At 34.4% G+C, this 27,110-nt stretch overlaps 1 protein-coding gene across 1 annotated transcript in view; it reads left to right on the forward strand.

The window, feature by feature from the left end:
* The window catches only part of ZSWIM6 (zinc finger SWIM-type containing 6), a 194,602-nt gene extending 167,981 nt beyond the window's left edge, over window positions 1-26,621 (forward strand). The window contains exons 5-14 of the mRNA XM_051991102.1: window positions 5,325-5,504; window positions 8,839-9,015; window positions 9,295-9,441; window positions 10,543-10,689; window positions 12,355-12,615; window positions 14,792-14,927; window positions 19,073-19,230; window positions 19,769-19,932; window positions 21,433-21,514; window positions 23,934-26,621. Of these exons, the coding sequence (XP_051847062.1) occupies window positions 5,325-5,504; window positions 8,839-9,015; window positions 9,295-9,441; window positions 10,543-10,689; window positions 12,355-12,615; window positions 14,792-14,927; window positions 19,073-19,230; window positions 19,769-19,932; window positions 21,433-21,514; window positions 23,934-24,796 (2,315 nt within the window). The 3' untranslated portion in view covers window positions 24,797-26,621. The remainder of the gene's footprint in view (window positions 1-5,324; window positions 5,505-8,838; window positions 9,016-9,294; window positions 9,442-10,542; window positions 10,690-12,354; window positions 12,616-14,791; window positions 14,928-19,072; window positions 19,231-19,768; window positions 19,933-21,432; window positions 21,515-23,933) is intronic.
* Window positions 26,622-27,110: the final 489 nt, after the last annotated feature.

Consider the following 27,110-nt stretch of genomic DNA (forward strand, 5'->3'; position numbering starts at 1 on the left):
GAAAACGAAGGGGAAGGAGAGACTGCTGGCTGGCATGTTGACACAGCTGCTCCCATTGCCATTGCAACGGCCCTTCACCTCCAATCCCCCTCTGCTAGCTGGCTTCCTGTAGCAGCTGCCCATATTGCTATCACAATCCTTCTTGCCCATATTGCTATCACAATCCCCCCTCACCTCTACTGAGAATAAAGATTGAAGATTTTTCCCTTAACTTGAATTCCTGACTCCAGCGGATTTTAAATACGTGATCATCACACCCTTTGGATAAAAAATTATTTTCCTATATTAAACATTTTATTCTTAATCAAACATATACTAATATGTATAGATCTTATAGTGTATAGAGTTGGTTCAAAAACTGTTAAGTTAGATGGGGCTTATGCTATCGTTGAGGCATGAACTCTTAAATATTTGTCCAAGATCCATTTCTTCAGTGTCATTAAATTAATAGTGAACTGTAATACCAGCAGCTGATGTTTCTTTATAGTTTTTCTTTATATTTTTTTATTCTTTTTATTTCTTTATATTTTATAAGCATGTATTTATAGTTTCTTTATATTCTTTAAAATGCTATGCAAAGCATTTTACATATATCATTTAATTTGATCTTTACCACATTGCTGTAAGGTAAGTAATTCAAGCAGAGGGAACTAGATTTAGAATTTCCTCCATCTATACTGGGCTATTTCCATCATGAGGTTGTTTGGATGAAAGCCTTTGCAGTTTTTAATCATCCTTCATTTATTGAGTGCCTTCTAAGTGGAAATAACTGCACTGTGTCCTGTTATTTCCAGAATCCTACCTGCCAAACGGAATCCTACAAACCAATTGGAATCCTACAAGCCAATTAGGGTTATTTAGTACACTTAGCTGTCCCTGAAGAATAGTGTGAGTGAGGATCCTCCTCCTGTCCAGAATAGGGAGCTGTGTTCTTCCACTCCTCAATGAAACCCTTTGATTTTAATGTCTCATAATGTGCTCAGTTGGAGACAAGTAGACTCATGATAAAATTTCTTAGTGGAGAATCATGTGATAAGACATACATGTTTAAACACTGAGTGCTATGTCTTTGAAGTTTGATTTCCTTTTTCCCTAAAGCCTTAGGAAATGAAATCTTTTAATATTTGGAAAATTATAGTCTGGTTAGCGATAATGGTAGTTTTTGTCTTGATCTGTATATTATTTTTTTATATAAATACTATCATGTTTTGATAGTTTTTATTATGCTTCCTTAAATCTTCTTTTAAAATAATTCTGCTGAACTTTTACATAATTTTGTACATGGGCTTGTATGGCAAAAAGTGTGTGACTTTGAGTTTATAGACCTTTTAGGTAATCACTTTAATTCACACTTCACTGTTGTAGCCTGCAGGATACAGTTAAGTTTCATCAAAGTTGATTTGTCTGCCTTTTGGTGTGGGAGAAGGAGTTAGAAGAATTTGATAGTTCCCCACTCAGTTTTTATTGGCTCATGAAGTGATTCTTCAGAAATAACTCTCATACCTGGGATCATGGAATGCCACCAGGCTAATTTTTTTGCCAGAAACACTTTAAAGAAAAAATTGTTGCAAAATATTAACATTTAGGCAGTGAAAGTTGCAATAAAATGATTGGATAAAGCATTCCAAATCTAGTTCAGCTTTCCTTTTTTTACAGAAATTTTATTTTATTTGAAAAAATAGAGTAAAATAAAAAGAAAAACAGAAAAGAAATGCAAAACAAAAGAATGTTCTCATGGGACCAGTAGAACATCAGGAGGGATCCAAAATATATAACAACAAATTGCCAGATCAAGAAAGTATATGTATTAGTAGAAGAAAGTATTTTCATGAATGTCCATTTTTTCTTTACATCCTTGTAAATTGTTCTTTGATTCTCTGCTGCACACCTTATTTACTTTATTCTTTTTTCCCCCTTTCATTCCTCCCCCACCCCCCAAGCAAACTACAGTTAAGAAAAGATATATTTATGTATATGTAAGTAGATATATACATACACACATTCATATACATGCCCCCATACACACCTGTCTTTCCTATCCCTGCTGACTCATTAAATTCCTATCCATAACTCGCCTTACTATTATTTAACCCTCCCCCTGCCTAAAAATCCCTTCCTTGTCTTCTTCCCTTATCCTTTGCTTCCCCATCTGCCAATCTCTTCCCCCCTTATTTTTTTTATAGATTTTGCAGGGTACTATACCCTTCATGGTATATATGTAGTGTTGTCTATTGAATCCATTTCAATTGTGAGTAGGTTTTCAGAACTATGAGCCCTCCTCCTCCCTCTAATGCCTCTGTCTATTCTTCCTCTGCACCTCATTTGTATAATATGATTACTCTTTTTACCTTAATTCTGCCAATCTTTCTTTTGGGCTATCCTGTTGTTGATGTGAATCTTAAACATTTAATATATGTATATACATATGTAAAAAACAAAAACTATTTGTCCTTGTTTAACAAAGTTTGTCCATGTTAAATTCCTAAAAATAGATCTTTTATATTGGCATAACATATATGTTACATTTTCTGTTAAGTTCGGGTTTGGTTGATAGAAAATTCTGAAAATCTGCAAGTTTGTTGAATGTCCGTTTTTTCTCATTTAAAACTAAAGATAATTTTGCTGGATATTATATTTTTGACTGTAGACCCAGCTCTTTTTATTGTCAGTAGATATGATTCCAGTCCCTGCAGTTGTTTATTGTAGCTGCTGCTAAGTCTTATATGATTCTATTTGCAGCTCTAGCATATTTGGATCATTTTTTCCTTGTTTCTTGCAAAATTTTCACTTTGATTTAGGGGTTTCAAACATATTGCTGTGTGTTTTCCACAAAGGATTTCTTTGAGGTAGTGATGGGTGGATTTTTTCTATTTCTACTTTCGCATCATGTTCTATCACTCCAGGACAATTTTCTTGGATTATTTCCTGCATTATTGTGTCATAGTTCTTGTTTTGGTCACAACTTTCTTGCAGTCCAATTATTCTTATATTTTCTCTTCTTAATCTGTTTTCTAAGTCTGTTTTCTTTCTTATAAGATGTTTCACATTCTGTTCTATTTTCTCATTCTTTATAAATTGTTTTGTTATTTCTTGGTCTCTCTCATAGCTTCACTGGCCCAATTCTAATTTTCAGGGAATTATTTTCATCTTTGAGACTGTACCTCCTTTTTTAGTTGGTTAATTTTTTTCCCATAATCTTCTTATTTTTCTTGCATGCTTTTTTTTCTTTTTAGTTTTTCCTTAATGTCTCTCATTTGATTTTTATCTTTTTTTGTGTGTGTGTTCTTTATATTCTCTCTGTACAGGGAGCCATTTCATGTTAGTTACTCTTTGGATTTGAAGTTTTTTGATTTGTTTTGTTTTGGTTTTTTGCTAAAGTATCCTCTGAAGATGAATCTTGGTCTTCTCTGTTCCCATAATATGTTTCAATAGTGAGGTTCTTTCCTCTTTGCAGGGTCTTTTTTTTTTTAATAAAAGGTATTAGTGTAAGCACTTCCAATGGTGGCACCTCATGTTTCCCATCAGCTCTCCCCTCCAAACAGGAACCCCAAACCAAGAACTCCACAAATGTCTGCAGCCAGCAGGTTCCCTACCAGCTGCCTGCCTCCGCACTCACCAGATGCAGTTTCCTAATCAGCCAGGGATCCTTCAGTCTTCCCAGACTCAGACCCCCCTACTCCACAAACAGTGTGGGAGGTAAAAGTCCCTCTGGTTCCTACTGAGGCTCCAGCCACACCTAGTCAGTCCAGGGGCCCACTTGTTGTTTCTGAGGAGCTAGCCTGGAGGTGTTTGCACTTTCAGACAGCTTAATTCCCAGTCTGTGATCTTTCTTCAGATCTTCTTAGATTGTATTAGGAGGACCCTTCACTGCCCATGTCTATGTTCTCCATGAAGTGAAAATTTATTCCATTTGTGGGGGAAATCGAGAGAGTTTGAAATTTACTAACTGACTGTCATTTTCCCAGAATCCTCCCCTATTTTTATTTCAGACATTTTAATTTGGAGAAATTCATGAGAAAGTTATAAATATACAAACAAGATATGTTCTTGTGAACAAATGAAGTGAGATGAAAAATACCACAATGAAAAAAAAAGTATTGGACTAAGAATAATGTGAGAAAGTTATAGAAGGGACTTAGAAATCATTTAGGCCATTCCCATTTTGCAGATGGTGAAATAGTTCCAAAAAGATTTAGTAATTTGTCTAAGATCATAAGACCTAGATTTGAGTTCTGGTTCTACCATATATTAACTACATGCCTCTGCCCTTCTGAGCCTCATCATCCTCATCTGTCAATTGTATACAGTAACATTTATATTCATAGAGTTGTAAAAAATGGAATAATTTGTGTAAAGTGATTGATAACCTTTAGCTGTTAAAATTTTTCAGTATTGACATGAAGAAACTCTTCATTAAAATAGATCTCTTATACTTATCTTCTCCCTAAAACACTCATTCCACTTTCCTTCCCTACAAATATGTAGACAGACAGACAGACAGACAAATACATACACACACACACACACACACACACACACTCTTTCTCTCCACTGAGAACTGCTGCTACAGGCCCTAGTATACTTGTTTGACATGTCAGTTTAGGTGATGTTTCCTTGAAAAATTTTTTTTAAAAGAATATAAAGCATTCCTTTGTTATTTCTTCCCATAATTATTGAAATTATAAATTAAATAATGTACTTTTCTGCAAAACCTGCTTTAATATCTAAAAATGATTTAATTATTTTTGTTAACATAAATAAAAGTTCTTGATTGAATTTTTTGAGTGTGGACATTGAGTATGTTTTATTTGATTTGCACAGTACCATTCATACTTTCTTTATATGTGTGTGTATAGACTTCTCTGTGTTTATGAAAGTGAGAAAATGGGAAATTTAAAGTTGCTGTGATATATCTGAGTTGAGGAAATTGCAAAAAAAAAGAATTAAAACAAAGAAAGATAGATATGTGTGTCCTTCAGGTTTTTTATTTGTTTGTTTTATAAATTTTGAGAACTTGCGCCCATTAAATATTTCCTTTTTGTACATAGATTTAGAAAATGTATAGGATTGTTTAATTCAGTATTTTAGTTGTAAATTTCTTTTGTAAACTAAATTGGCAAATTAGATTTAATCTTTAGGATATTTGAACTTTAGGCTATTTGAACCTCTGGTTCAGTGAGGATCTCTGACTTCCTTTCTGTCTACTAAGACATTGATTTCAGGAAGTGTCTAAAAGAAATGTTATACTGTGTATTTCAGAAGTGATTTTAAATTTGTTATTATAAAATTTCATGTGTTTAAATTTTTATTTTTAAATATTCTAGGGGCCTTGTGGATGTGTATAGTCTTAAATCCCCATTGCAAGTTGGAACAGAAGGCCAGTTGGCTAAAACAGCTGAAAAAATGGAACAGTGTTGATGTTTGTCCCTGGGAAGATGGAAACCATGGAAATGAGCTGCCCAATTTAACCAATGCTTTGCCTCAGGGTGCAAATGCCAACCAAGGTCAGCCTAAATTGATACTCTATATTGTTATGCGCACATGAAATCAGTTTTCATAATACAAATAATAAAGTGAGAAAACTGATTTTGGGGCACTTTAGAATTACCTTTGAATTCAGTGTCATGTACATTTTACTTTACTTGTATGTTCTTTTCTTTACTTTTTTAAAAAATTTGAATTTAAACCCTCAAGCTCCTGAGATCTTTTGTTATTTAGATTAAAAAATATATATTTTTCCAAAAAAAGTTTAGTAGATTTTTAAGACGCCTTAGCAAATGTTAAAACACTATATTCCTCATCTAGTTTGTTTAGACATAATATTTTATAATAAAAAGAAACAAGAAATAGATGGTCAAAAATACATGAAGAAAAATATTGGAATGCCTGAAGAACCACGTAGGTAACCATCGCTTATGTCTGCTTTATGTTTATATACTAGATTATTACTTTTTTTTATCTGATTTAATTTAGAGGGCTGTATATAATTTAAGCTGCTAATTTAATTCGATTGGCCAATTTTATGTTGAAAGAAATTATATTCTTTAATATGGAAAGTGCACATTTTGGGAACTTCTGTGGTATATCTGACTATTGTTCGAATTCTTTAGGATTTTAAAACCTTATATATAAAAGCTATTATTTTCACTTATCTGCCATGATGTCATTAAAACCAACTGATATCGCCCTATTTTTGTGATTACTATGCTGATAAGCATTTTTTCCCCCTTTTGCATTAGTGGGGGTTTTTCCTGTAGATTTTTAAAGTTTAAAAACTATAGAAGAGCTCCTGTAGTTAGTTGAAATAGGCAGACTAGAATTGAGTTAATACCAATCTTTATGTAGCCAATAATGACTTTGTAAGTACAATTTTGTACTGCTGTCATAAGTTTAAAGCCCTTGACTTGAGTGAAATAAGATTACTAAGAAGACAGTATATGAACTCACCACAAAGAAATAAAATATCTTGCATTTTTTTTTAAGTAGTCTCTGGATCGAGTCAGATACTTGGACATTTAGAAGGATTTCTGCCCAATCCTGCTTTTTCAGAGAAACTTTTTAAGATTTTAGTCTTGTGACTTCAATATTGGAAACCTATGGGATCCTTAAATCTCCATGAAAATTATATTCAGCAACTTAAAAACAAATTAGTCATCCCCTCTCTGTCCTCCTTCTTCCAACCCCCACTTTCTGGACATTCACCATCTATTCTTTCAAGTTGCCAGGAAAGAATATGCCTGAATTTGTATAGACAGTCTCCTCTATTCCCCTCTTTCTTGTACTTAACTGACTCCTTGTTCTCTTCTCCCTGGATTGGCATTCCAACATAGTGTACTTCCTTTTCTTCCTCTCCTACCTACAGTTCCTTTTGTGGAAGTGTGGCCTCTTGGCAGGCTTGCACTGTTGGAGAAGTAGACAGAGCTCCAAACTAAGTAGCACTTTTCACAAGGGTAGTGAATATGCAACAAGAATTTGGTTCCCTTGGGCATAATTCCTGTCTTCTTTGCTCAAGAGCAGTGGCTCCTGTTCTTAGGAGAGTGAACACATCTAATAGGAATAATTGGTGAAAGAGAAGTCCTGACAAAGGACCTCTGTCATAATGTAAGAAAGTACTAGTCTGAACACCATGGGTGAAACTTGTAATATCTGAGACACTGATAACTATATGCACCAAGCCTTAAACGGAAGTGTCTGGATGCTAAAGCCTATCTGCAAAAATTTAGCAATTTGCAAATAGGCATAAATATTAAAAGCTATATAGATCCTGACCAAAAACTAGTTATAATCATTCAAAACTAAAAGAAGTGTTTGAGAGATTTCAAATATCAGCTAGCCTCAGACTGGTTTGAGTTGGGCAAGTCACTCAATGTCTCTTTAGACCTCAGTTTCCTCAACTATAAGATGACAGGGTTGGCCTACAAGACCTCTAGAAGTAGGCTCCTTAACTGTTTTTGTAAGATGTATTCCTTTGGCAGTCTGGTAAAACCTACAGATCACCTCGGAAAAATGTTTTTAGATGCATAAAATATATAAGGATTATAAAAGAAGCCACATTGTTAATCGAAAAAGTTAATATATATTTTTTAAAACAGTTGATTGACATATTTAAGAAACACTGGTTTTGAGTTTGTTCTAGCCCTAACTTTTAAAGTTATTTTTATTGTGTCAAACTAAGACTAAATCAAACTGCTAACACATTTTGTGACATAAGTTGACCTGAAGTTATTTTGCTGCTTTTTTCATTAAGTAAAAAAAAAAAGATGAATGAGGTTCCAAATTCTAATGTTATATGATTCTCTGATTGCTGCCAGATAATATACATAAAGTAGAATTAATGATAGTGACAGCATAGGATTTCAGATAAACTTTGTCCTATAAAAAACGGAGAAAATAGTTGATAGTGTTCTGTGGGGGGAGAAATTCTAACTAAATTTCTAAAATTCTAACTACTCTGTTGGTTGGTACTAATGACCCCAGTAGTTAGAAAAAGACTATCCTTTATTCCCCAAACATTTCTTTTTTCCGTTAGGTCCTGCAACTTTGAACCTTACTCGGATTGTATACTTCTACTCTCTTGTGATGCCCCAGCATAAACTATGCTGGTGACATCACAGCAGTCATGGAACCTGCCCTGGAGTCAGGAGGCAGTCTGTAGGGTGAAGGTAAGTGCAGTGGTTTGTTTTTTAACTATGTTGTGTGGCTTTGTGAAGTGTTAAATATTTATACTTATGCCTTTTGGGATGTAAAGTAGAATTTCATCATTATATCCCAAGGAGCATAATTTTTTTTTAATTGTGCAAAACCGCACAATATAGTTTAAAAATATAACCAAAAGCACAACACTTATTTGTATCTGTAAAGGCTGACTGTATAATCCTGAATGGTTCCATGGCTGATGTTGCATCTCTTTGCACAATATTTTGTGAGAGCTGTTGATCTCATCAAGAGTAGCCCTAAATACAAGTATCACAAAAAAGGGAATTAGTGAATTTTCACGTGATTTTGGTGCTGAATGCCTCTTTTGAGCCCAGTTGCTGGGGGTGGTATTTAGCATGTATACCAGAGTTGTGAATATTTAGTTTGCAGGATGCCTTTAACATTAGCTTCATTGGCTGCAAAGTTGTTGGGGGTTTTTTTGTGTGTGTTTGACAAATCAAGGGTGTCACTTGCCCCCTAGAACTTAGGAGATGAAATTTTCACCAGAACTTTTTCTGCATAAGGGGTATAGGACCAGTGTATGCAGGGGTGATTATGGACATCTGGCAATATAATGGTGTGAGTGACTTATTCACATATGAATAAGAGCTGATAGCACTTTCTGAATTGTGGAACTAACAGATTCATCGAGCAGACCACATCGGACAGTGTTCACACGGGCCATTGAGGCATGCGATCTTCACTGGCAGGATAGCCACTTACAGCACATTATCAGCAGCGACCTATACACCAACTACTGTTACCATGACGACACTGAAAACTCCCTCTTTGACTCTCACGGGTGGCCTCTCTGGCATGGTGAGTGGCTACACCGGAAAGATGTTTCCATGACTTGTTCTTTGTTTAGTTTCTATAGCATTATGGGGAAGAAGCCGGGGAGTATTATAGGGAGGGGGAGGAGATTCAGTAGAAGATAAATGAAAGCTTGGCAAATAAGAGCTGAATTTTTTACTCAAATTCTAGTACATATATAGTTTCTCATCTCTAAAGATTATTTAGTGCAAAAGTTTTCATCAGATACATTTTTTTTTGATAAGCACCAGTGTGTCAACTTTTCCTCATTTTTCTCTGTTTTAGAACATGTTCCTACAGCATGTGCAAGAGTAGATGCATTAAGATCTCATGGATACCCAAGAGAAGCACTGAGGCTAGCAATAGCAATTGTTAATACGCTAAGACGACAACAGCAGAAACAGCTGGAAATGTTCCGAACTCAGAAGAAAGGTGAATGTGAAAGAAGAGGGTTTCATTGGCAAGAGATTCTGGGTGATGACATAATAGCTCGATTTTAAACTGCTCATGAAGAATCTGTATTTAAAATGAAATCAATGGAGATGACATTTATGTACTTCATTTTCTTTTAATTTTAAAATGTTGAATAGTTAGTCTGTGAGAAGTGCTTTTTCTTCTTCCTTTGACTTTTGGGTTGGAGGGCAGGGGGGAAATCAAGATTCAGAAGGAGAGAAATGAAGGAAAAATTTAAGACTTTTTCCCCCCAAGGTAAGTTATTTTGTTTGGTATGTTTGAGATTAAGCCTGAGGGCAGGGAAGGAATTGAGAAAAAGAGAGGTCAAGTAGTGTTTGAAAGGAAGAGGGAAATGGGCAGTTTTGCAATTAAGAGTGAGAATTTTTGTAGTTATGAAAAGCAAATATATTAGCTAAATAGACATTGACCAAAATGATTTTATCTACCTACCTGCCTACTTATCTATCTGTACACATATACACATACACACACACACATGCACACATACTTTCACCAACAGATACCAAAAGAGTCCTGTTATATAACCTTTATGTTGTCTATGGGACCATATACTCTTTGTTCCTGCAATACCAAACACCTAGGGAATGAACTGTTTGTTTGTTTGTTGTTATTGTTGTTTTTAATACAAAGAGGATATAGTTTTTTGAAACCCAGGAGTAGTACTCTGCTTTAGCTTTTTGGCTCCTGGCTCCTAGTTCCATAGCAGGTGGGATTTTCCCTGCTACCTCACCAGTGAGATGCTACCAGAGTTGGAACTAAAAGCATATTGTTCCATATAAGTGACACTACAGTTGATTAGCTTAATGTGGAATTAATAACATTTTTTCATGAGAAAATACACTGAGCTGTTTACCTAAAACACAAATTAATTTTTGTAACAACTTGTTTGTGATCTGTAGACTTTCTGTATCTTTTATGTTGTTTTGTTCATATGTGTGTTTTGTTGATCAGTAATTTGTAATCAATTACATTATATTTAGTGTCAGTGAGAAGTAAGTAGTTTGATTTGGGTGCTGTTATTAATTGATAACTCTCTCTTTTTTAATGTTGCTTCTGCAGAACTGCTTCACAAGGGAATAACATCAATTACCAATCTAGAAGGTTGGGTTGGTCATCCATTAGATCCCATTGGTACCCTCTTCAGTAGCCTTATGGAAGCCTGCAGAGTGGATGATGAAAGTTACCCTGGATTCTCAGATTTTTCAGGTAAAATAGTTTAGACTTGGGTAAAGTTTTTTTGGATACTGAATGACATTAATCATATAATACCCTTCCTCAGTTTTGTTTATTTTTTAAAATTCATAAAATTATTTCTCAAATTATTAGCATTCTTCATTTAGGAAGTAATTTCAACAAGTTTTAAGTTTTCTTCATTTACTTTACAATATTATACAACATCCAAAGCATTAAGTATTACTAAATGGCAAAATATTGGTTATAGAATTGTATATTCAGAGAAAGAAAGACTTGCTTTTTATAAAAAACAGTTCTAATGTATAGGTTTGGGGAAAAAGTTCTTTGAGGATTCATCTTTTTATTTTGCATGATCTTTCAGTAGAAGGCAACATATTATGATGACCTTATAATCAGAAAGACCTAAGTACATCTTCCCTCTGATACATACTAGTTTTGTGACCCTCAAAAAGAAATTTACTCTCTCAGTGTACTAGGCAACACTCTTGAGACAATAATTGTGGATCTGTATTGGTAGAGGGAATTTCTTCATTGAGAGTTATTTTCTCTAGTGAAATTACAACTGCTGGGAGGGGTCGCTACCTATCAGACTAAAGCAATATTAGGGGAATTGTTGAAAATTTATGGTGTTGCAAATACTCTATTCCTTTGCTCCTGTAATTTTTTATTGTAATATTCATTAGCATGGTCCTTTGATGTTATAGTGATAATTATATATTAGTATATTCATATCAAGGACTATATTAAGATTCTTTAAAAGGAAAAGGGGCAAAGATTCTTATAAGAGATGCATATTTATTAACATGTATGTATATGAATAAATATTAATCTTAAGTCTTATTAAATATGTAGGAAAATGGACTTCATTTAAAGAATTTGTCTTTTTTGTAATTGAGTTTTTTGTTTAAAACCCAGTTCTTCTGTATTACTGCATAGGGTACAATAATGCTTCTTCAGGTGCCAATCAGGTGGGTCCTTCTAGTGCTCTTGTAGAAAAGTTGGATAAAGAGATAAATTTACCTACTTCCAATGTAGGTCCTTGGAGGGCTTTCCTCTTTGGGTTAATAGTAGCCCAGTTTTTGCCCAGAAGTTCAGGAATCCAACTGCTTATCTTACCCATGAGTTTTAGAAAACACTATACAGTGTTTGAGGTTTATTTAAATTTAAAACAGAACATGATTACCAAGGGATGCTCATTAAAAATGTCATTTTTGAAAATACACACTGTGTATTCATATGGGAGTAATCTTTGAAGTGAAATTATTCACATTAGGTCTAGAATTAGGAATACAGGACCAATCTTGTTAAATCCCTGCAGCCCTTATAGAAGTAAGGAAAGCATCATGAGTGATTTGCTAGCCTTTACTAGTTAATATTCATTTACTTTCAGTTGTGTACCTCATTAACTTATTTTTAGTTTAAACATTTTAGGTTTGTTCATTGTTGGGCTGAGGAAAAAATTTGGAGGTGATTGATTTACAGTAGCAAGATTCCCTTCTTAATTAAACAAGATGTTGGGAGACTGTTCATTTTTATGTAACAGGTTTTCTGACACTCTCCAGAGGTTAAATATAATAATTCATTAAACAGCATTTGGTAAAATAAATATTTGTATGTGTCAGAGTATAGAGGGAAAATAGTTTGTGAACTATCATCCCTTTTGTTGTTTCTTAACAGAAAATATGGGGCAGGGCAAGTCTCTGGAGTACCAGCACCTGCCTGCACACAAGTTCTTGGAAGAAGGGGAATCATATTTAACGCTGGCTGTGGAAGTAGCACTAATAGGGCTGGGGCAACAGCGGATCATGCCAGATGGATTGTATACACAAGAGAAGGTTTGCCGAAATGAGGAACAGCTCATTTCCAAGCTACAAGAAATCGAGTTGGATGATACATTAGTGAAAATTTTTCGCAAGCAAGCAGTCTTCCTATTAGAAGGTATCTTGACCTTGTTCAGCTTTGTTAGAAGATAGTTGCTTCCTGAGTTGCTTAGCAGTATCTTTCTTTTGACATCTGAATTAATTTCAAAACATGGTAATTTCTTTAAAGAATTTGTCTTTGAATGATCATATTTGTATTCAGACTGCCCAAGAGAAAGAATCACTTAGGAAGAGAAAAAATGGTTTTTAAAACTAAAAACTGGGGTGAGAGGGGAAGGGAGTGGCCTTATTATGTCTATAGCCCATTAAGAAATAGCCCCATCTCATGCCATATGGTTTTCAATAGGGCTGCTTTATTTGGGCCATCCCATACCAGAAACAGACAAAATCTGATTGCCATTGACCGTATTCCCATTTGCTTGGACAGTGAAATAATAGTATTATAATTGAGTGGCATCTCCCTGAATTATTGGCTGATATGTAGTGTCTGGTATTTTGGTGTATTGTTTGCAAATACTGGCAAAAGTACAGAGAATTTGGAAAGGAATGAGTGAATACCACTGTCATTGATCCTGGATAAATGTTTCTAATAATTATTTGTTAGATACAAGTTAATCAACTCAAAAGTTTCCTTTAACTTTTAAAGCAAACTCCAGTTTTCTTTCTAAGGTCAAGACCAGAAAGAAATGCAAAAATGAAAACAAAAAAACAACCCATAAAGAGCCTTAAAAAAGCTATAAGCTGAACAGTTGCAACCTCAATATCTGAAAAGGTATTGCATTTTAAAAATTTAACCTTTTAAAAATAAATTATCAAGAAAATATTTTAATGCATCAAAAAGGAAAATCACGACATTAAATTATTTTTTTCCTTAAGACAGTAGAAAATGAGACTCAGAGTAAGACAATTCTGAGGAAATAATGTAAATTAGGACATGAGGTATAGATTTCAAATTAGTTAGGTAAGGATGGAGATTTTTATAATTTTTTGATCCTCAGTTTTCCATAAAATTGAAATACCTATTTTCCCTATCATTGGATTATTTTTAAGAAGTACATTTTATAAATATGAAAGCCCTTTATAAATGTAAACTATTGCGAGAAATATTCAAGATAGTTTAGGTGGTGATGGATAGTTATATTCAAAAATAGAAACAGCAAAAAAGATTACATTAAAATACAATGAAATGTTTTGCTCTTTTGTTATCGATTACTCCACAATAAAGAATTTTCTTGCTTTTAAAAAATATGAGACCACTTTTCTCTACCACAGATAATTTTATTTTGTCCTGATGAGTAGGGTCCTCTCATATAAAACCAGTTTTGCTTATAACTGAAAGAAAACTAAATTTCAGACTATTTAACAATAAACCAGTACAAACTCTTTGGTTTCACTTTGAAATTTAAAAGAGACTATGTTGCCAATGTCAGTGCAGCATTCATCAGGCACAAATGGGAAGGTATTTTTTTGTTCACCATGCATATCACAATTTCTTTGGGAAAAAAATGGATTTTAATTGCTTAAATGTAATTTTGTTTGAAAAATTACACGGTTACTATACCTTTTAAAAAAAATTGTTGATTTATTTCAACTAAGGATTTATTACCCTTTTATTCTGATGAAAATTTTAAAAAGTAGAAGTAAATGGCTCCCTGTCATTAGATTAGTATTCTTGTAGAATACTAATTTTAACGGTTATAATTCACAGCCCCTTCCTAGTTTGCAATTCAGAATATCTCTAGACACCTAAATTTGTTTTGCAGTCCTTGATGGTCAGGTTTGTGTGTCACTTTGTCCCAAAGGGTAGAATGTGTATTCATTGGTACATCTGTTAACTTTCTGTCATCTTATGGACAAAGCTTCAAAAAGACATTCTGGATAATTTCTCCAAGTTTTACATTTTAGAAAAATGCTTCCTGTATGTGGTTGTCCTAATAATGCAAAGGAGGGCATCACTTTCACATAGCACTCTGCTTTTTCTACTTAATTTATGGCACAATCATTTGAATCATTGCTCTATGACACAAATTTTGAATTGTTTCACAAATAATAAGCTATCTTTACTTCAAATTTTCCTCTTCTCTAATGATACTATAATACTTAGATTAGAGTCTTAATTAACTGGAGTTTTGCTTATCCCATTTGTGTAACTTTTGGTTTAAATATTTTTTATCATTTGTGGAAGCAATTTCATTTTAGAAATATAAAAAAAAATCTTTATGCTTTCTCCACAGCTGGACCATATAGTGGTTTAGGAGAAATCATTCATCGAGAGAGTGTTCCAATGCATACGTTTGCCAAGTATCTCTTTACCTCTCTCCTACCTCATGATGCTGAACTGGCATACAAAATTGCACTGAGAGCAATGCGGTATGTATAGAAAGCCCAGCTGGGAAAAAACAAACAAAATTCCCCACTGGGAAAAATGGCCTATAACTGACTCTTACTACTAATTCATTCATGTTTCCTGTAACTGAGCAAAAGCTAAGGAAACTGTTTGCCTATGCGTCTTGTGTTGTTTTTTAAAAGCAGGAAAAGAACCATACTTTGGCCTGCTGGTATGCTGACAGACTAATTTTAAAGATATTTTTATTGGCTCTCCCCTCCCTCCCCCCGCCCTTTTCCTTCTTAGATCTAGATTCTGGTATTAGTGCGTTATTTTGGGCTGTGTTTAATCACAAGACAGTTTTCAGTTGAAACCTTTCTAAATAATTCATTACTTTTTGAAAATTAGATTTTTTGAAAAAGTAAAGAATAATAAATGTTTGACAAAATCTAATTGAAACCTTCAGAGTTGCCATAGATTTCACTTTTATGTAGTAGTTTCACTATCCATCAATAATACAGGAAAGCAATTGCATCACAAAGTACCTTTATGGTTGGCTCAAAGACAAGAACATGAATAGTATCTTTACAGCGAAAGTAATGACTTATTGAGGTTTTCAGAAGTCTTCTTACTTCATATTCCTCATTCTGTTCATCAATTCCTTCTTTCTTATATGCACATTAAAATGTCTTTCATTGCTCCAACCAATTTTTCCACTTTTTTTTTTAAGCTAATTACCAAATAACCATTTGTCTCATTGCCATCCAGCCTTATAGATGGCATTTTTTTCCATTCTCCACCGAATCTTCTGAAGTTGTAAATTTGTAAAACTTCAAGAACATCAGGCCTGATTTTTAAAATAGCTAATGTATTCACGAAAAGTTAGTGCTCCTCTTGTGTTCTTGAAGTTTTACAAATTTACAACTTTTTTAAAAAGTGGAAAAATTTGTTGGAGCAATGAGAGACATTTTAATATGCATATAAGTCCATCACCATTGCCATGAATTTGGCATTCCTCTAAAACTGTGTCTCTTATGTCATTCATTTTAAACAAAATAATGAATGTGACCTTGGATCTCTTCAGGGAATTGCTTATAATTAAATGTGATAGAGACAGAGAGAGTTACCATATGTATGTACTCAGAGCTAACATTTCTTTAATTTGGATGCATCCTTTTCCTAGCCCTTGAGTCTCCTTAATTTATCAAATTCCATTCAGTTCAGCAAACCTTTATCAGGTATCTATTCTGCATAAAGCATTGTGCTACATTTTGTGTATACAAAGACAAAAATGAAAGTTTCTACCTTCAGGGAACTCACATTCCATTAAGGGATATGATATGTTCACAGATTAGAAGAAACAACTTATTCACAAAATATAAGTGGAAGAGAAAGAATATTAACAATTGGATGAGGAAAGGAAAAAGTCCCTTGTCCACTCCACTTGAACTTTCTATAATGAAACCAAGGATTGTAGAAAGTAGAAGACCACATTTATTGAAGGCATGGAGCATTACCAGTGCAAAAGCATGTGGAAGGGAGAGAAAATATTATGTGTTAGTCAATGCTAGCAAGGCCAGTTTTAACTAAATCATCTGATACACGAAGGAGAGAAATATGAAATAATTGGACAACTAGGTGGGAGCCAGATAGTGAAAAAGCTTAAGTATCAACCTGAGAATTTATTTTTTATATTAGAAGCACAAGAAAATTCCTGGAATATGTTTTAGAGTGTGATGGAAGGTAGAGAAGAAGTTGTGTGACATAATCAGATATATATTGTAGGAATCTCCACTTTATAGTTTTGTGAAGCATTAATTGGAGAAGAGAAAAACTGAAAGTTAGAAAAGAAGTTAGGAGTAATCCAGAATAAGAGTTAACAGGAACTTAAACTAGAGTAGAAACTGGATAAAGAGGAGAATAAGAGAAATGTTATTGCTGTAGAAATGACAATTAATAATTGATCATATCTGGGGGATTGAGAGAGAGAAGGAATAATCAAGAATAACAATAAGTTTACAAAGTTGAGAGACTGGAAAGATGACTTCAATAGAAATTGAAAAGTTTATAGATGAGTTGGGTTTGGGGGAAAATAAAATTCCCTTTTAGATTTGCTGAATTTGAGATGCCGAAGAGATGCTCACCAAGTATTGGGTAATGCAGTAACAAAATTCATTGGACATATAGGAGTTAGAGGGGTAGAGAGAAATGTATGAATTGTTTGCAGAGGGTCATAACTGAAGTTGTGTAAGCTAAAGAGACCGCTAAGTGGGGGAGAATGCTGCAGAAAGAGCAGAGATCAGGACAGAGGCTTAGGGAATGCCTCCACTTATTGGCCAAGGTGATGCAAATAATGATTCAGCAAAAGAAATTATCATACAGAGAGAAGAACTGAGAGAGACCAATGTCACAGAAACCAAAGAAAGGTGTGAATGTTGTGGTTGGCAGCATCACCTGTTTTCGAAGTACTGAAGGTAGATACTTTTCCAGTATCCAGGATGATTATATCATTATTAGAGTGGTAATTTAATAGTTGTGTTTTGTTGACAAAATGTTTTAATAGAACTTTAATAAAATTAAATGGAAGTTTTCTATGACATCATGTTGAAATCTGACATAGTCGACTCCAGAAGATTCCATTTCTTTTGTTAAGAGTAGAGCCTCAGTGTCAGATTCTCCTGCTTACTACCATTGGCCAGTTATGAAAGTTTGGCACAGAATAATACTCATCTGTAGTGCCTACTGATTTGAATTACCTTTAAAGTACAAAGATTCCTTTAGTCTCTGGTTCATTGGAAGTTGTGTATAGCAACAGAATAATGAGGAATATTGTTATTTTAAAACCCTTCCACATGCCTCTAACTAGAGAAGCTTTTCAGGAAGCTGCTATGGAAGAGATACATCATGATAAACACTGATCTTTAGAGGATTCCAGAAATAGACAGTAGAAAAAAGAGAGGTCATACTTTACTTGCCTTCTCTCTTTCCCAGCTCTTATTGGAAGGTGTTGGTCTCAGGAAATGCTCTTTTAACATTATTTCTTTTTCTACTCTGCAGTAGTGGTTTCCCTTTAAAACAATTTTGGCAAAGTTTATTCTTGGATAAATGGATACTTTTTGGTTTTTTAATTAGCCCACAAAAATCATATATCTGACTCTTCTTCCCCCCAGTTCCAGTTATTGAAATATGATTCCTTTCATTTAGCCAACAAGACAGGTTTGTGACATAAACGTGTTAAGCTAAATATATTTTCTGTGAAACACGAAATTGAGGAATTTCAAAATATACACAATAAAAGATAGCTATCTGTTAAAGATGATCTCATCTTTTTGTGTCACTCTCTGATTCTCTTTGTCTCTGTGTAGCTATCTGTCTGTCTTTCTGTCTTTGTCTTTCTGTCTCTCTCTAGTTCACTCTCTCTCTACCTGTCTCTCTTTGCCTCTGTCTCTGTGTCTGTCTGACTCTGTTTTTCTCGTTTCTCTCTAACTCTTTTTCTCTCTCTTTCCCTCTCATTTTCAGTTAATTCTGATCAAGGCTAGTTGATTCTCAAGATTAGACATTTCAGTGAAGTCATGGGGAAATATGAAAGTTGTCTGTAGGTTGAATTAATGTTTTATTTTCTAAATCAAAAAATAAATGCTAAAGGCATTTTTTATTTATACTAAAGAGTATAAGAAAAAAGCTTTATTGTGTGTAAAAATAAGGGAGAAAGGGCAGTTTTCCTTTCTTTCTCAACCAGCTTTACCATGAATCAATTCGTTTCTTAATCTCATATTTCTCCTAATTTCTATTTCAGTATACTCTGTCCTAGAGTATTTTCATTTTTTCATTTCTAGTCTCACTTTTTCCAATTTTTTAAATATAAATGAGTGGATTTGAAAATTGAGTTAAGAAAAATGTGGCAATAGGAAAACATAGATCTGTGTTCAACTGTTTGGTCTGCCTATATATTCTCATCTTTCTAATGATGCCTCTTAGGTTTGGGTGATTAACAGTTAATGAAGCTTTTTGGCAAAATGATTTTGAAATTCTGGCAGAAGAGAAATTGTCATCTACCACAGCTCTTGCACCTGGGCTATGTATGCTTTCTCTGTAGTCAAGCAGCTCTTGTGGCTTTTACTTGCCAATAACCATAGTTATAATGACGGACAAGTGAAAAGAGACAGCCTGCCTTGTCTTCTCATTACAGATTACTAGTATTGGAATCTACTGCTCCAACAGGAGATATGTCCCGCCCACACCACATTGCATCAGTTGTTCCAAACCGGTATCCCCGCTGGTTTACCCTAAGCCACATTGAGTCCCAGCAGTGTGAATTGGCATCAACTATGCTAACAGCAGCCAAAGGTATAGTATTGTCCTTAAGACATAAGTATTTTGTTTATTTTCCAGGGAAGATAATTTTTATTTCATGTTGCTTAGTTGGTAGTAATTCTAATGTAAGACAGTTTTTTTGGTGGTCATGATTTTTAGATTAGGAGTAATAGAGCTGATTTAAGGCTTGAGACTAACTTACCTGGGTCATCAGACTATCCCATGTGACTACTTATTTTTCAGAGAGGGGATAAAAGTGGTTATTTAGACTCAGAAGTAGATAAATGTCTACTTAATTTTCTATTCCTTAAAATATCCATGGATAAGATTAGGGGGCTGTTTATTATTTCATATTTATTTTGTTTCACATATGCATTTGCTTACTAAAGGTGTGTGTTGTAGTGTCTTTTTTTTTTAATGAAACTGATATTTATATACATTGAAGGTAGTTATGGAAACAGTTTTAATATCTCTTCTATCAGTGAACATTTCAAAATAAATTAATTTATGTAACTGTTTTCTTTTTTCCTCCTTGTGCATGTGTTTGCTTCCTCCCCCTTGTCCACTGCAGGAGATGTTCGGAGGCTTGAAACAGTATTAGAATCCATCCAGAAAAACATTCACTCCTCATCACACATTTTTAAGCTTGCCCAAGATGCATTTAAGATAGCAACTCTCATGGACAGTTTGCCAGATATCACTCTTTTGAAAGTGTCTCTGGAGCTGGGCCTTCAGGTATATCACCAATGTTACTATGTGGAATTTGAAAACTTTTGTTTTAACACTTGTTTTGAGGATTGGTAAATTCAAAGAAGAATTAATATTTTTAGTATAGGTAAGTAAATTCTCAGGTGCACAAACTATTAAATATTCAGAAAAATATACTATTTGAGGGCATTTAATAATTCCCAGCTGAAAGGATCTGCTTTATATCATTTACAATTTGTAAGGCATTTGTAGGCAGCATGATAGAAAGAACACTGACCCCAGAAATAAGAATCCGGGAGTTTTGCCACCAAAAAAACTACTGTGTGGTTTTGGGCAGATCACTCACCTTCTCTGAACCTCAGGGTATTCCTCTTTAAAATAAAGATAAACATACCTGTGCAACCTTCCTCACAAGGTTGCGGGGATATAAGTGAAAGGGCTTTGAAAACTTAAAAGCTAGATCATTGCCATGTAAAAAATCAATCTTCCTGCCCAATAAGAATAGCCCTTCCTCCTCTGTGAGTTATAACCCTAAGTAGCAACATTCTTTCTTCCTTTGAGTGAGTAGAGAAAGATGACTAATAATCCCTGAATCTGTAGGGAACTTATAATTCAAAACTTGAATTTTTTGGAATTTTGTATTTTCAGAAAAACATGATTACTTGTTTTTGCATTTTACTTTCTTTATATTATACATACCACTTGGGTAGACAGAGTTTTTAAGAGGGTTTTTTTTTTTTTTCAATTTCCATTGTTTGACATGTAAGTCTTCCTAAATTCAAGGCCTGCTTTTCCCATTATATAATATTGCTTCTCAGCACATTAGTACAGAACTGTAAATGTAGAAGGCAAAGAATAATAGGCAGACTGATATCTTGGAAAAGTTACTTTTTTGAATAAATCTCCCCAATCCAGAACAATTATGACTTTCCCTACTGGCACACAAGAGCAATCGTTTTTTTTTTTTGTTTGTTTGTTTGTTTCTTTCTTTGTTTGTTTTTTAATAGCTTTTTATTTACAAGATATATGCATAGGTAATTTTTCAGCATTGACAGTTGCAAATTCTTTTGTTCCAACTTTTTCCCTCCTTACCTCCACCCCTTCCCCCAGATGGCAGGTTGACCAATACATGTTAAATGTGTTAAAGTATAAGTGAAATACAATATATGTATACATGTCCAAACAGTTATTTTGCTGTATAAAAAGAGTCGGACTTTGAAATAGTGTACAATTAGCCTGTGAAGGAAATCAAAAATGCAGATGGACAAAAATAGAGGGACTGGGAATTCTGTGTAGTGGTTCATAGTCATCTCCTAGAGTTCTTTCCTGAGTGTAGTTGGTTCAGTTCATTACTGAAGAGCAATAGTTTTAAAATAATGTAGGGAGCATGTTATATGCAGAAGCACTACTATGATAGAAGTATTTGATTTCTGATTATTAGATCTCTTACAATTTCCACATTATAACAACATATTACTATTCCATTGATTTATATTATTGCTAATTATGTTTTCATAATTTTGGCAGGTTATGCGAATGACACTGTCCACTTTAAATTGGCGACGGCGGGAAATGGTGAGATGGTTGGTAACATGTGCAACTGAAGTGGGTAAGTAAATAATATTTCAAGAAACAGCTTCCAGAATCACCATTACTATTTCTAGGATGCAGCAACATTTGCTTTGGATTGGCCAGGGGAAAAAAAATGATTTCCAGTTTATATTCTACTAGTAAAAGAAATACTAAGGTTTGCTTACAAACAAGTAAAAGCACACAATAAATGCTTGTTTCATTCTTGAAACCTGAAAATTCTTTCAGGTCAAATAATGAACCAGTTTTGACTGCACTAGAATATAAGGCTCAGAAAAATCAGGAATATACTTTTACTTACATTATAAAAATACTTCATTGCAACACCAACCACAAGATAAATTTCCCTTTTTGTGTCCAGGTCCTCTGTTCTTTAAACAGCCTCTGAATTTACATACAGAATTTTTATTTTCATGCTTCTGTTTACCTGAAAGTAAACTAGATTAAAAAGGAGTTTCTGGAGGGAAAAAGTTGAAGTAAACTTTTGAGTTTAATTTTATGTGTCTTGATTATGGTTTGTTAGTATTTCAGAAAGGTAAGTCTTTTTTATAAGGGTTCTCAGAAATTCTAATGTGCTACACCCCATTTTTCCCCACCCTCACACTGAGCAGCTTCCCAGGCACTGAGCATTCATTCTTTGTTACACTGCCTGTGTTCAAGCTACTCCTAAACTGGAAGTCTATTTTCTACCACTCTGATTATTTGAGGTCTGACCAAGGCTTATTATAAGCATTGACTAGCATATCTGAATAAGTGTACATAATATTACCTCATTAATAAAAAAAATTAATGTTATCAGTTCAAGCTAAAAGATTGATCACTCAATCCATCATCACTCTTATTCTAGAGATCTTAACAATACCTAAACAATTACCTTAAGGCAATTGGGATTATAAGTAACTTGCCTAAAGTCACACAGCTAGGAAATATTAAGTGTTTAAGGCCAGATTTTAGGTCCTCCTGACTTCAGGGCTGGTGCTCTATCCACTGTGACACCTACCTGCCCCATACTAGTACTATTCCTATGCTGCTGCTGCCACAACTACTTACTATTATGAAGGCTTCTTATTGTCAATGTAAATATGCCCTCCTCCCATAGAGAGGTGACCTTCTATTCCAGGTATTTGCATCCTTCAGTTATCTCAGTGTTGTTGATCCTATTTCTGTTATTTTAAATGGAATGAGTAATCAAGGATTACTTGTAGAGTAGGTGAAATAATGCTGTCAGTATGATTCTTGACAGTTGTCTCTCAGGACATGAAGTGCATTTATTACATTCTCATGATAATCTAGTTTTTGGTTACATGTAAAAGTATCCTAAAGTGAGCCCTTTTGGGTTCAAAAATGACTTACGGAAATGATTTGAGTCTATAGGTCATTGACTATGTACATTTAAATAAAGATAATAGGAAGTTTTCTAGCTACACGGAGTCTTCCTCTCAAATTATGAGGATAAAATAAAATCACAAGTTTTGAGGTTAAAAAAATGATAACTATTGAATGTGGTTTAAGTGAGCTTAAGTTGGTGAGAAATTACTGCTGGCCATAAGAAGATGCCCTAGTCACTCATAATTGACAATTTGTAAAGCACATCAGGCACATATTTCCCCTCTGCAGTGATAAAGTGGTACTAAACAAAAATATATTTCCTACAAAAACACCAACAAAAACAAAATGGCAGTTATTTAGTATAATGGTATCTTTTTTTTTCCTATCTGCATCAGAAAAAGACAGGTCCTTTGCTAGGACAAAATACTAGAAGTGAGACAAATGATACTATGAAAACTATTGTTATAGTTTTATTTGTAAAACTATTGTTATAATTTTATTTGTTAGTGATCATACAATGTGTCAATATTTTGAAAGTGTAGAATTAGTGTGAATATAGAATTACATTTAATTTATCATATTATTATAGAGAATAGGTACAAGGGAAACACTAATCCAAAAATTACTTGACTCACTCTGGGTTTTTGTTGTTAAGCTTCATTGACTTGATACTTATTATTTAATTATATGCTTTTAATACTCTTCAGTGACTGGGCACTTTTGTCTTGGCATTTTAAGAAAAACAAAATCATCTAGAGAAACTGTGCTTTGAGAAAATCATTTTATCAACAAAAAAATTTAAAGACTGACATTAGATGGTTGCAAACTAGAATCAGTTATCCAAAAGCCATGGTCTTAATCTACCAACAACACAGTGAAAATATCAGACACCAAGAACATTAGTTCTTCATTATGAGATGTCCATATTTATTTTAGGCTTCTTTGTTAAATCTAAAAATTTGCCTTCCATAATAAATAAGAGTTCTTTATAATCTTGTCCCATATCTTCTGATAAGATTTACAAGTTAAATTTTATTTTTCAAAAAAAAAAGGAAAGTTAGCTTCTAGAACTCGTTGGTTGGTGACAGTCCCTGTTTTGTGTCTCGTAGGTGTTTATGCACTGGATAGTATCATGCAGAGCTGGTTTACGCTCTTCACCCCAACAGAAGCCACTAGTATTGTTGCTACAACGGTGATGTCCAACAGCACCATTGTCCGTCTACATCTAGACTGCCACCAGCAGGAAAAACTGGCTGGCAGTGCTAGGACGCTTGCTCTTCAGTGTGCCATGAAGGACCCTCAGAACTGCGCCCTCTCTGCACTGACCTTGTGTGAAAAGGATCACATAGCTTTTGAGACCGCTTACCAAATTGTTCTCGATGCTGCTACGACCGGCATGAGCTACACGCAGCTTTTCACGATAGCCCGGTACATGGAGCACCGCGGTTACCCCATGAGGGCCTATAAGCTGGCTACATTGGCCATGACGCATCTCAACCTGAGTTACAATCAGGACACACACCCTGCCATTAATGACGTTTTGTGGGCATGTGCGCTCAGCCACTCCCTCGGGAAAAATGAGCTAGCGGCTATAATACCTCTGGTGGTCAAAAGTGTCAAATGCGCAACAGTACTCTCAGACATTTTGCGCAGATGTACTTTGACCACTCCTGGGATGGTGGGACTTCATGGAAGGAGGAACTCTGGTAAGCTCATGTCGCTGGACAAAGCCCCTTTAAGGCAACTCCTGGATGCCACAATTGGAGCCTACATTAACACCACACATTCGCGACTCACACACATCAGTCCTCGACACTATAGTGAGTTTATCGAGTTCCTTAGCAAGGCCCGAGAGACCTTCTTAATGGCTCATGATGGACACATTCAGTTTACACAGTTTATTGACAACCTAAAGCAAATCTACAAAGGCAAAAAGAAACTGATGATGTTGGTGCGTGAGCGGTTTGGTTGATAGAATGTGTGTGAATGGGAGGAGGGGTGGGGGGAGGGGGGAATGGTTTGTTTTTACTTGAGCCTGCCTTTGTATCCTTTTTAACTTAAAGAAACAGAGCCACACCGGTATTATATGTGTATAGTTATATTGAGTTTGCAAACTAAATTGTCATGTTGTGAAAGTTTGTGTGTTTTCCATTTTTTTCCCCCTTTTTTTCGGTTTTGTATGAGAGAGAGGTTAAAAAAAAGGTTTGGTTTACACTGAGTATATGTTGTCAAGTGGCAAAAGTCCACACAGCTCTCCTGTTTTCTGTATCCGTTCACAGCCTCAAAAATGATTGCAATGGCTTTAAAAACCAAACAAAACACCTCCATCCTGTGATAAGTACCTCGAATGGATTCAGCTTTACTCCTTTGTAACTCATCTTTACATTTCAGCATATTTAAACCAACCAACACAATGAAATCCTAATAGTTAAAAAAAAAAAAAAGGCTGACCACGTGGCTTTGCAGTGCTGTTCATCCGGAAGCATGGCACCCAGTGCTTGTGCATGTGGAAACTTAGCGACTGTCAACATACATTCTCAGGGATTTATCAAAAAAATTAAAAAAAAAAAAAAGAATGAGAGCATTTATTGTACTGTATATATATTATAGTATATGTCTGAATATTGAAAAAATATAACATTAACTAATTTATAAAAATATTCTATGTAATGCAAAATACTTGAAGCTGCAGTAGCTTGGTTTTAAACAAAAAAAAAAAAAAAAAAAAAAATGAGAGAATCTACCCGAAGGACTAAAAGTGCGCCTTGCTCCAGGGGTGACTCAGGTGGTGAACTTTATGCTGGGCATCTATGCAGAGCCACCATTTGGATTGCATGGTTAGACTGATAGCTGTTGGGGAAATTATATATGTATATATATTTATACAACTTATGTATACATATATATATGTATGTATGTATACACACATACACACACACACACATACACTGCACACCACACATGCTTGTAACAGGCACTACAATAAAGAGGGACAACATAAGACACAGCCAGAGCAGCAAGCCTTAGCATTAAGAGTACAGTATGCCAGAACTGAGGTTTGTGCCTCCTAGCCGAGAAAACTTAAAACATATTCCCTTTTGACACAAAACGCAAAATGTTTTCCAAAACAATTGACATACTTTACGCCTTTGCAGTGAGCTAATAATAAGCTAACCTTTGTGCACAAATAACATATATATATTATATATATATATATATATATTCTGCATAGGTATTTTGACTTTGTGCAGGACAGAAAGTTGTGTAGGTATGACTGTTCTACTTTTCAGTTGTCTTTTTTTAATATATTTTATTTTCTCTAGAATTACTCAAACAAAAGCAGCCTTCTATCTTGCCTTGTCTTAATGCTTTAAAATAACCAAACTGGAGATCTAACTACCAAACTGTTCATTATATTATTAAATACCAACTTTGGTTACAGTATAGTGTCTTTACTTTAGCTGATGGTTCTGTATCCTTGTGCTTTTGAAAGCAATTTTTATGTTTTGGTGCAAAAGTTGTCCAGTGTCTCTTGTTCCCTTCATTAGAGAACATGCTAGAGGTATGTTTGTAGGTATTTTTGTTTAGAGAAACTATTTCATGCTCTCCATTTTATTTATTATAATAGATAAAAAAGGTTGTACTTCATCACCCATGTAAACATGCTCATGAAGTTGAAAGTAATTAAGATTTGATACACTGATATCAATTTATTTATGTAACTAAATCACTGTTTTATAAACTTGTTAATGATCAACAATTTTTGTTTTGATTAAAATTAGTTTTTTGAAAGTTGATTCTGTCTCCTTTAATAGTGTCTGTTACTCAACTGGTATAGATATGTTCACTACCTCTGCCTTGCTCCATGTTTATTATTGTATGGTGATGGAGGGGGCAGTTGGTTGTTTTCTGTGTATGTGTGTGTGTGTGTATCTGTTGTTGTTCTTTGTTTTGTTTTTACTACAGGTGACACAAACTCAGGCATTCTTTCTTTTATAAACAATAAACTCTTAACTCAGTGGGTTTGAAACTTGATGTGTTTAATGAGTGGTAGGTTTGTGAGAACTTTGTTTATAAAGAAACTTCATTATAATTGACTCTGTAAGACATTGTTCTGTAATGGGCTGAAACTGAACAGATGCACTGAGGTCCAAGCATTTAAGGCTAATTACCAATTGGATGATACTCTATCAGTATATGCTTGGAGAAAGAATGGCCCTTCCCACTACTCTGTGCAGGCTTGATCTGTTGTATAGGAGATTGGATGGAGGATTTAGGGGGTGGAG

This window comes from Antechinus flavipes, chromosome 1 (assembly GCF_016432865.1).
Source record: "Antechinus flavipes isolate AdamAnt ecotype Samford, QLD, Australia chromosome 1, AdamAnt_v2, whole genome shotgun sequence".
Taxonomy (NCBI): Eukaryota; Metazoa; Chordata; class Mammalia; order Dasyuromorphia; family Dasyuridae; genus Antechinus; species Antechinus flavipes.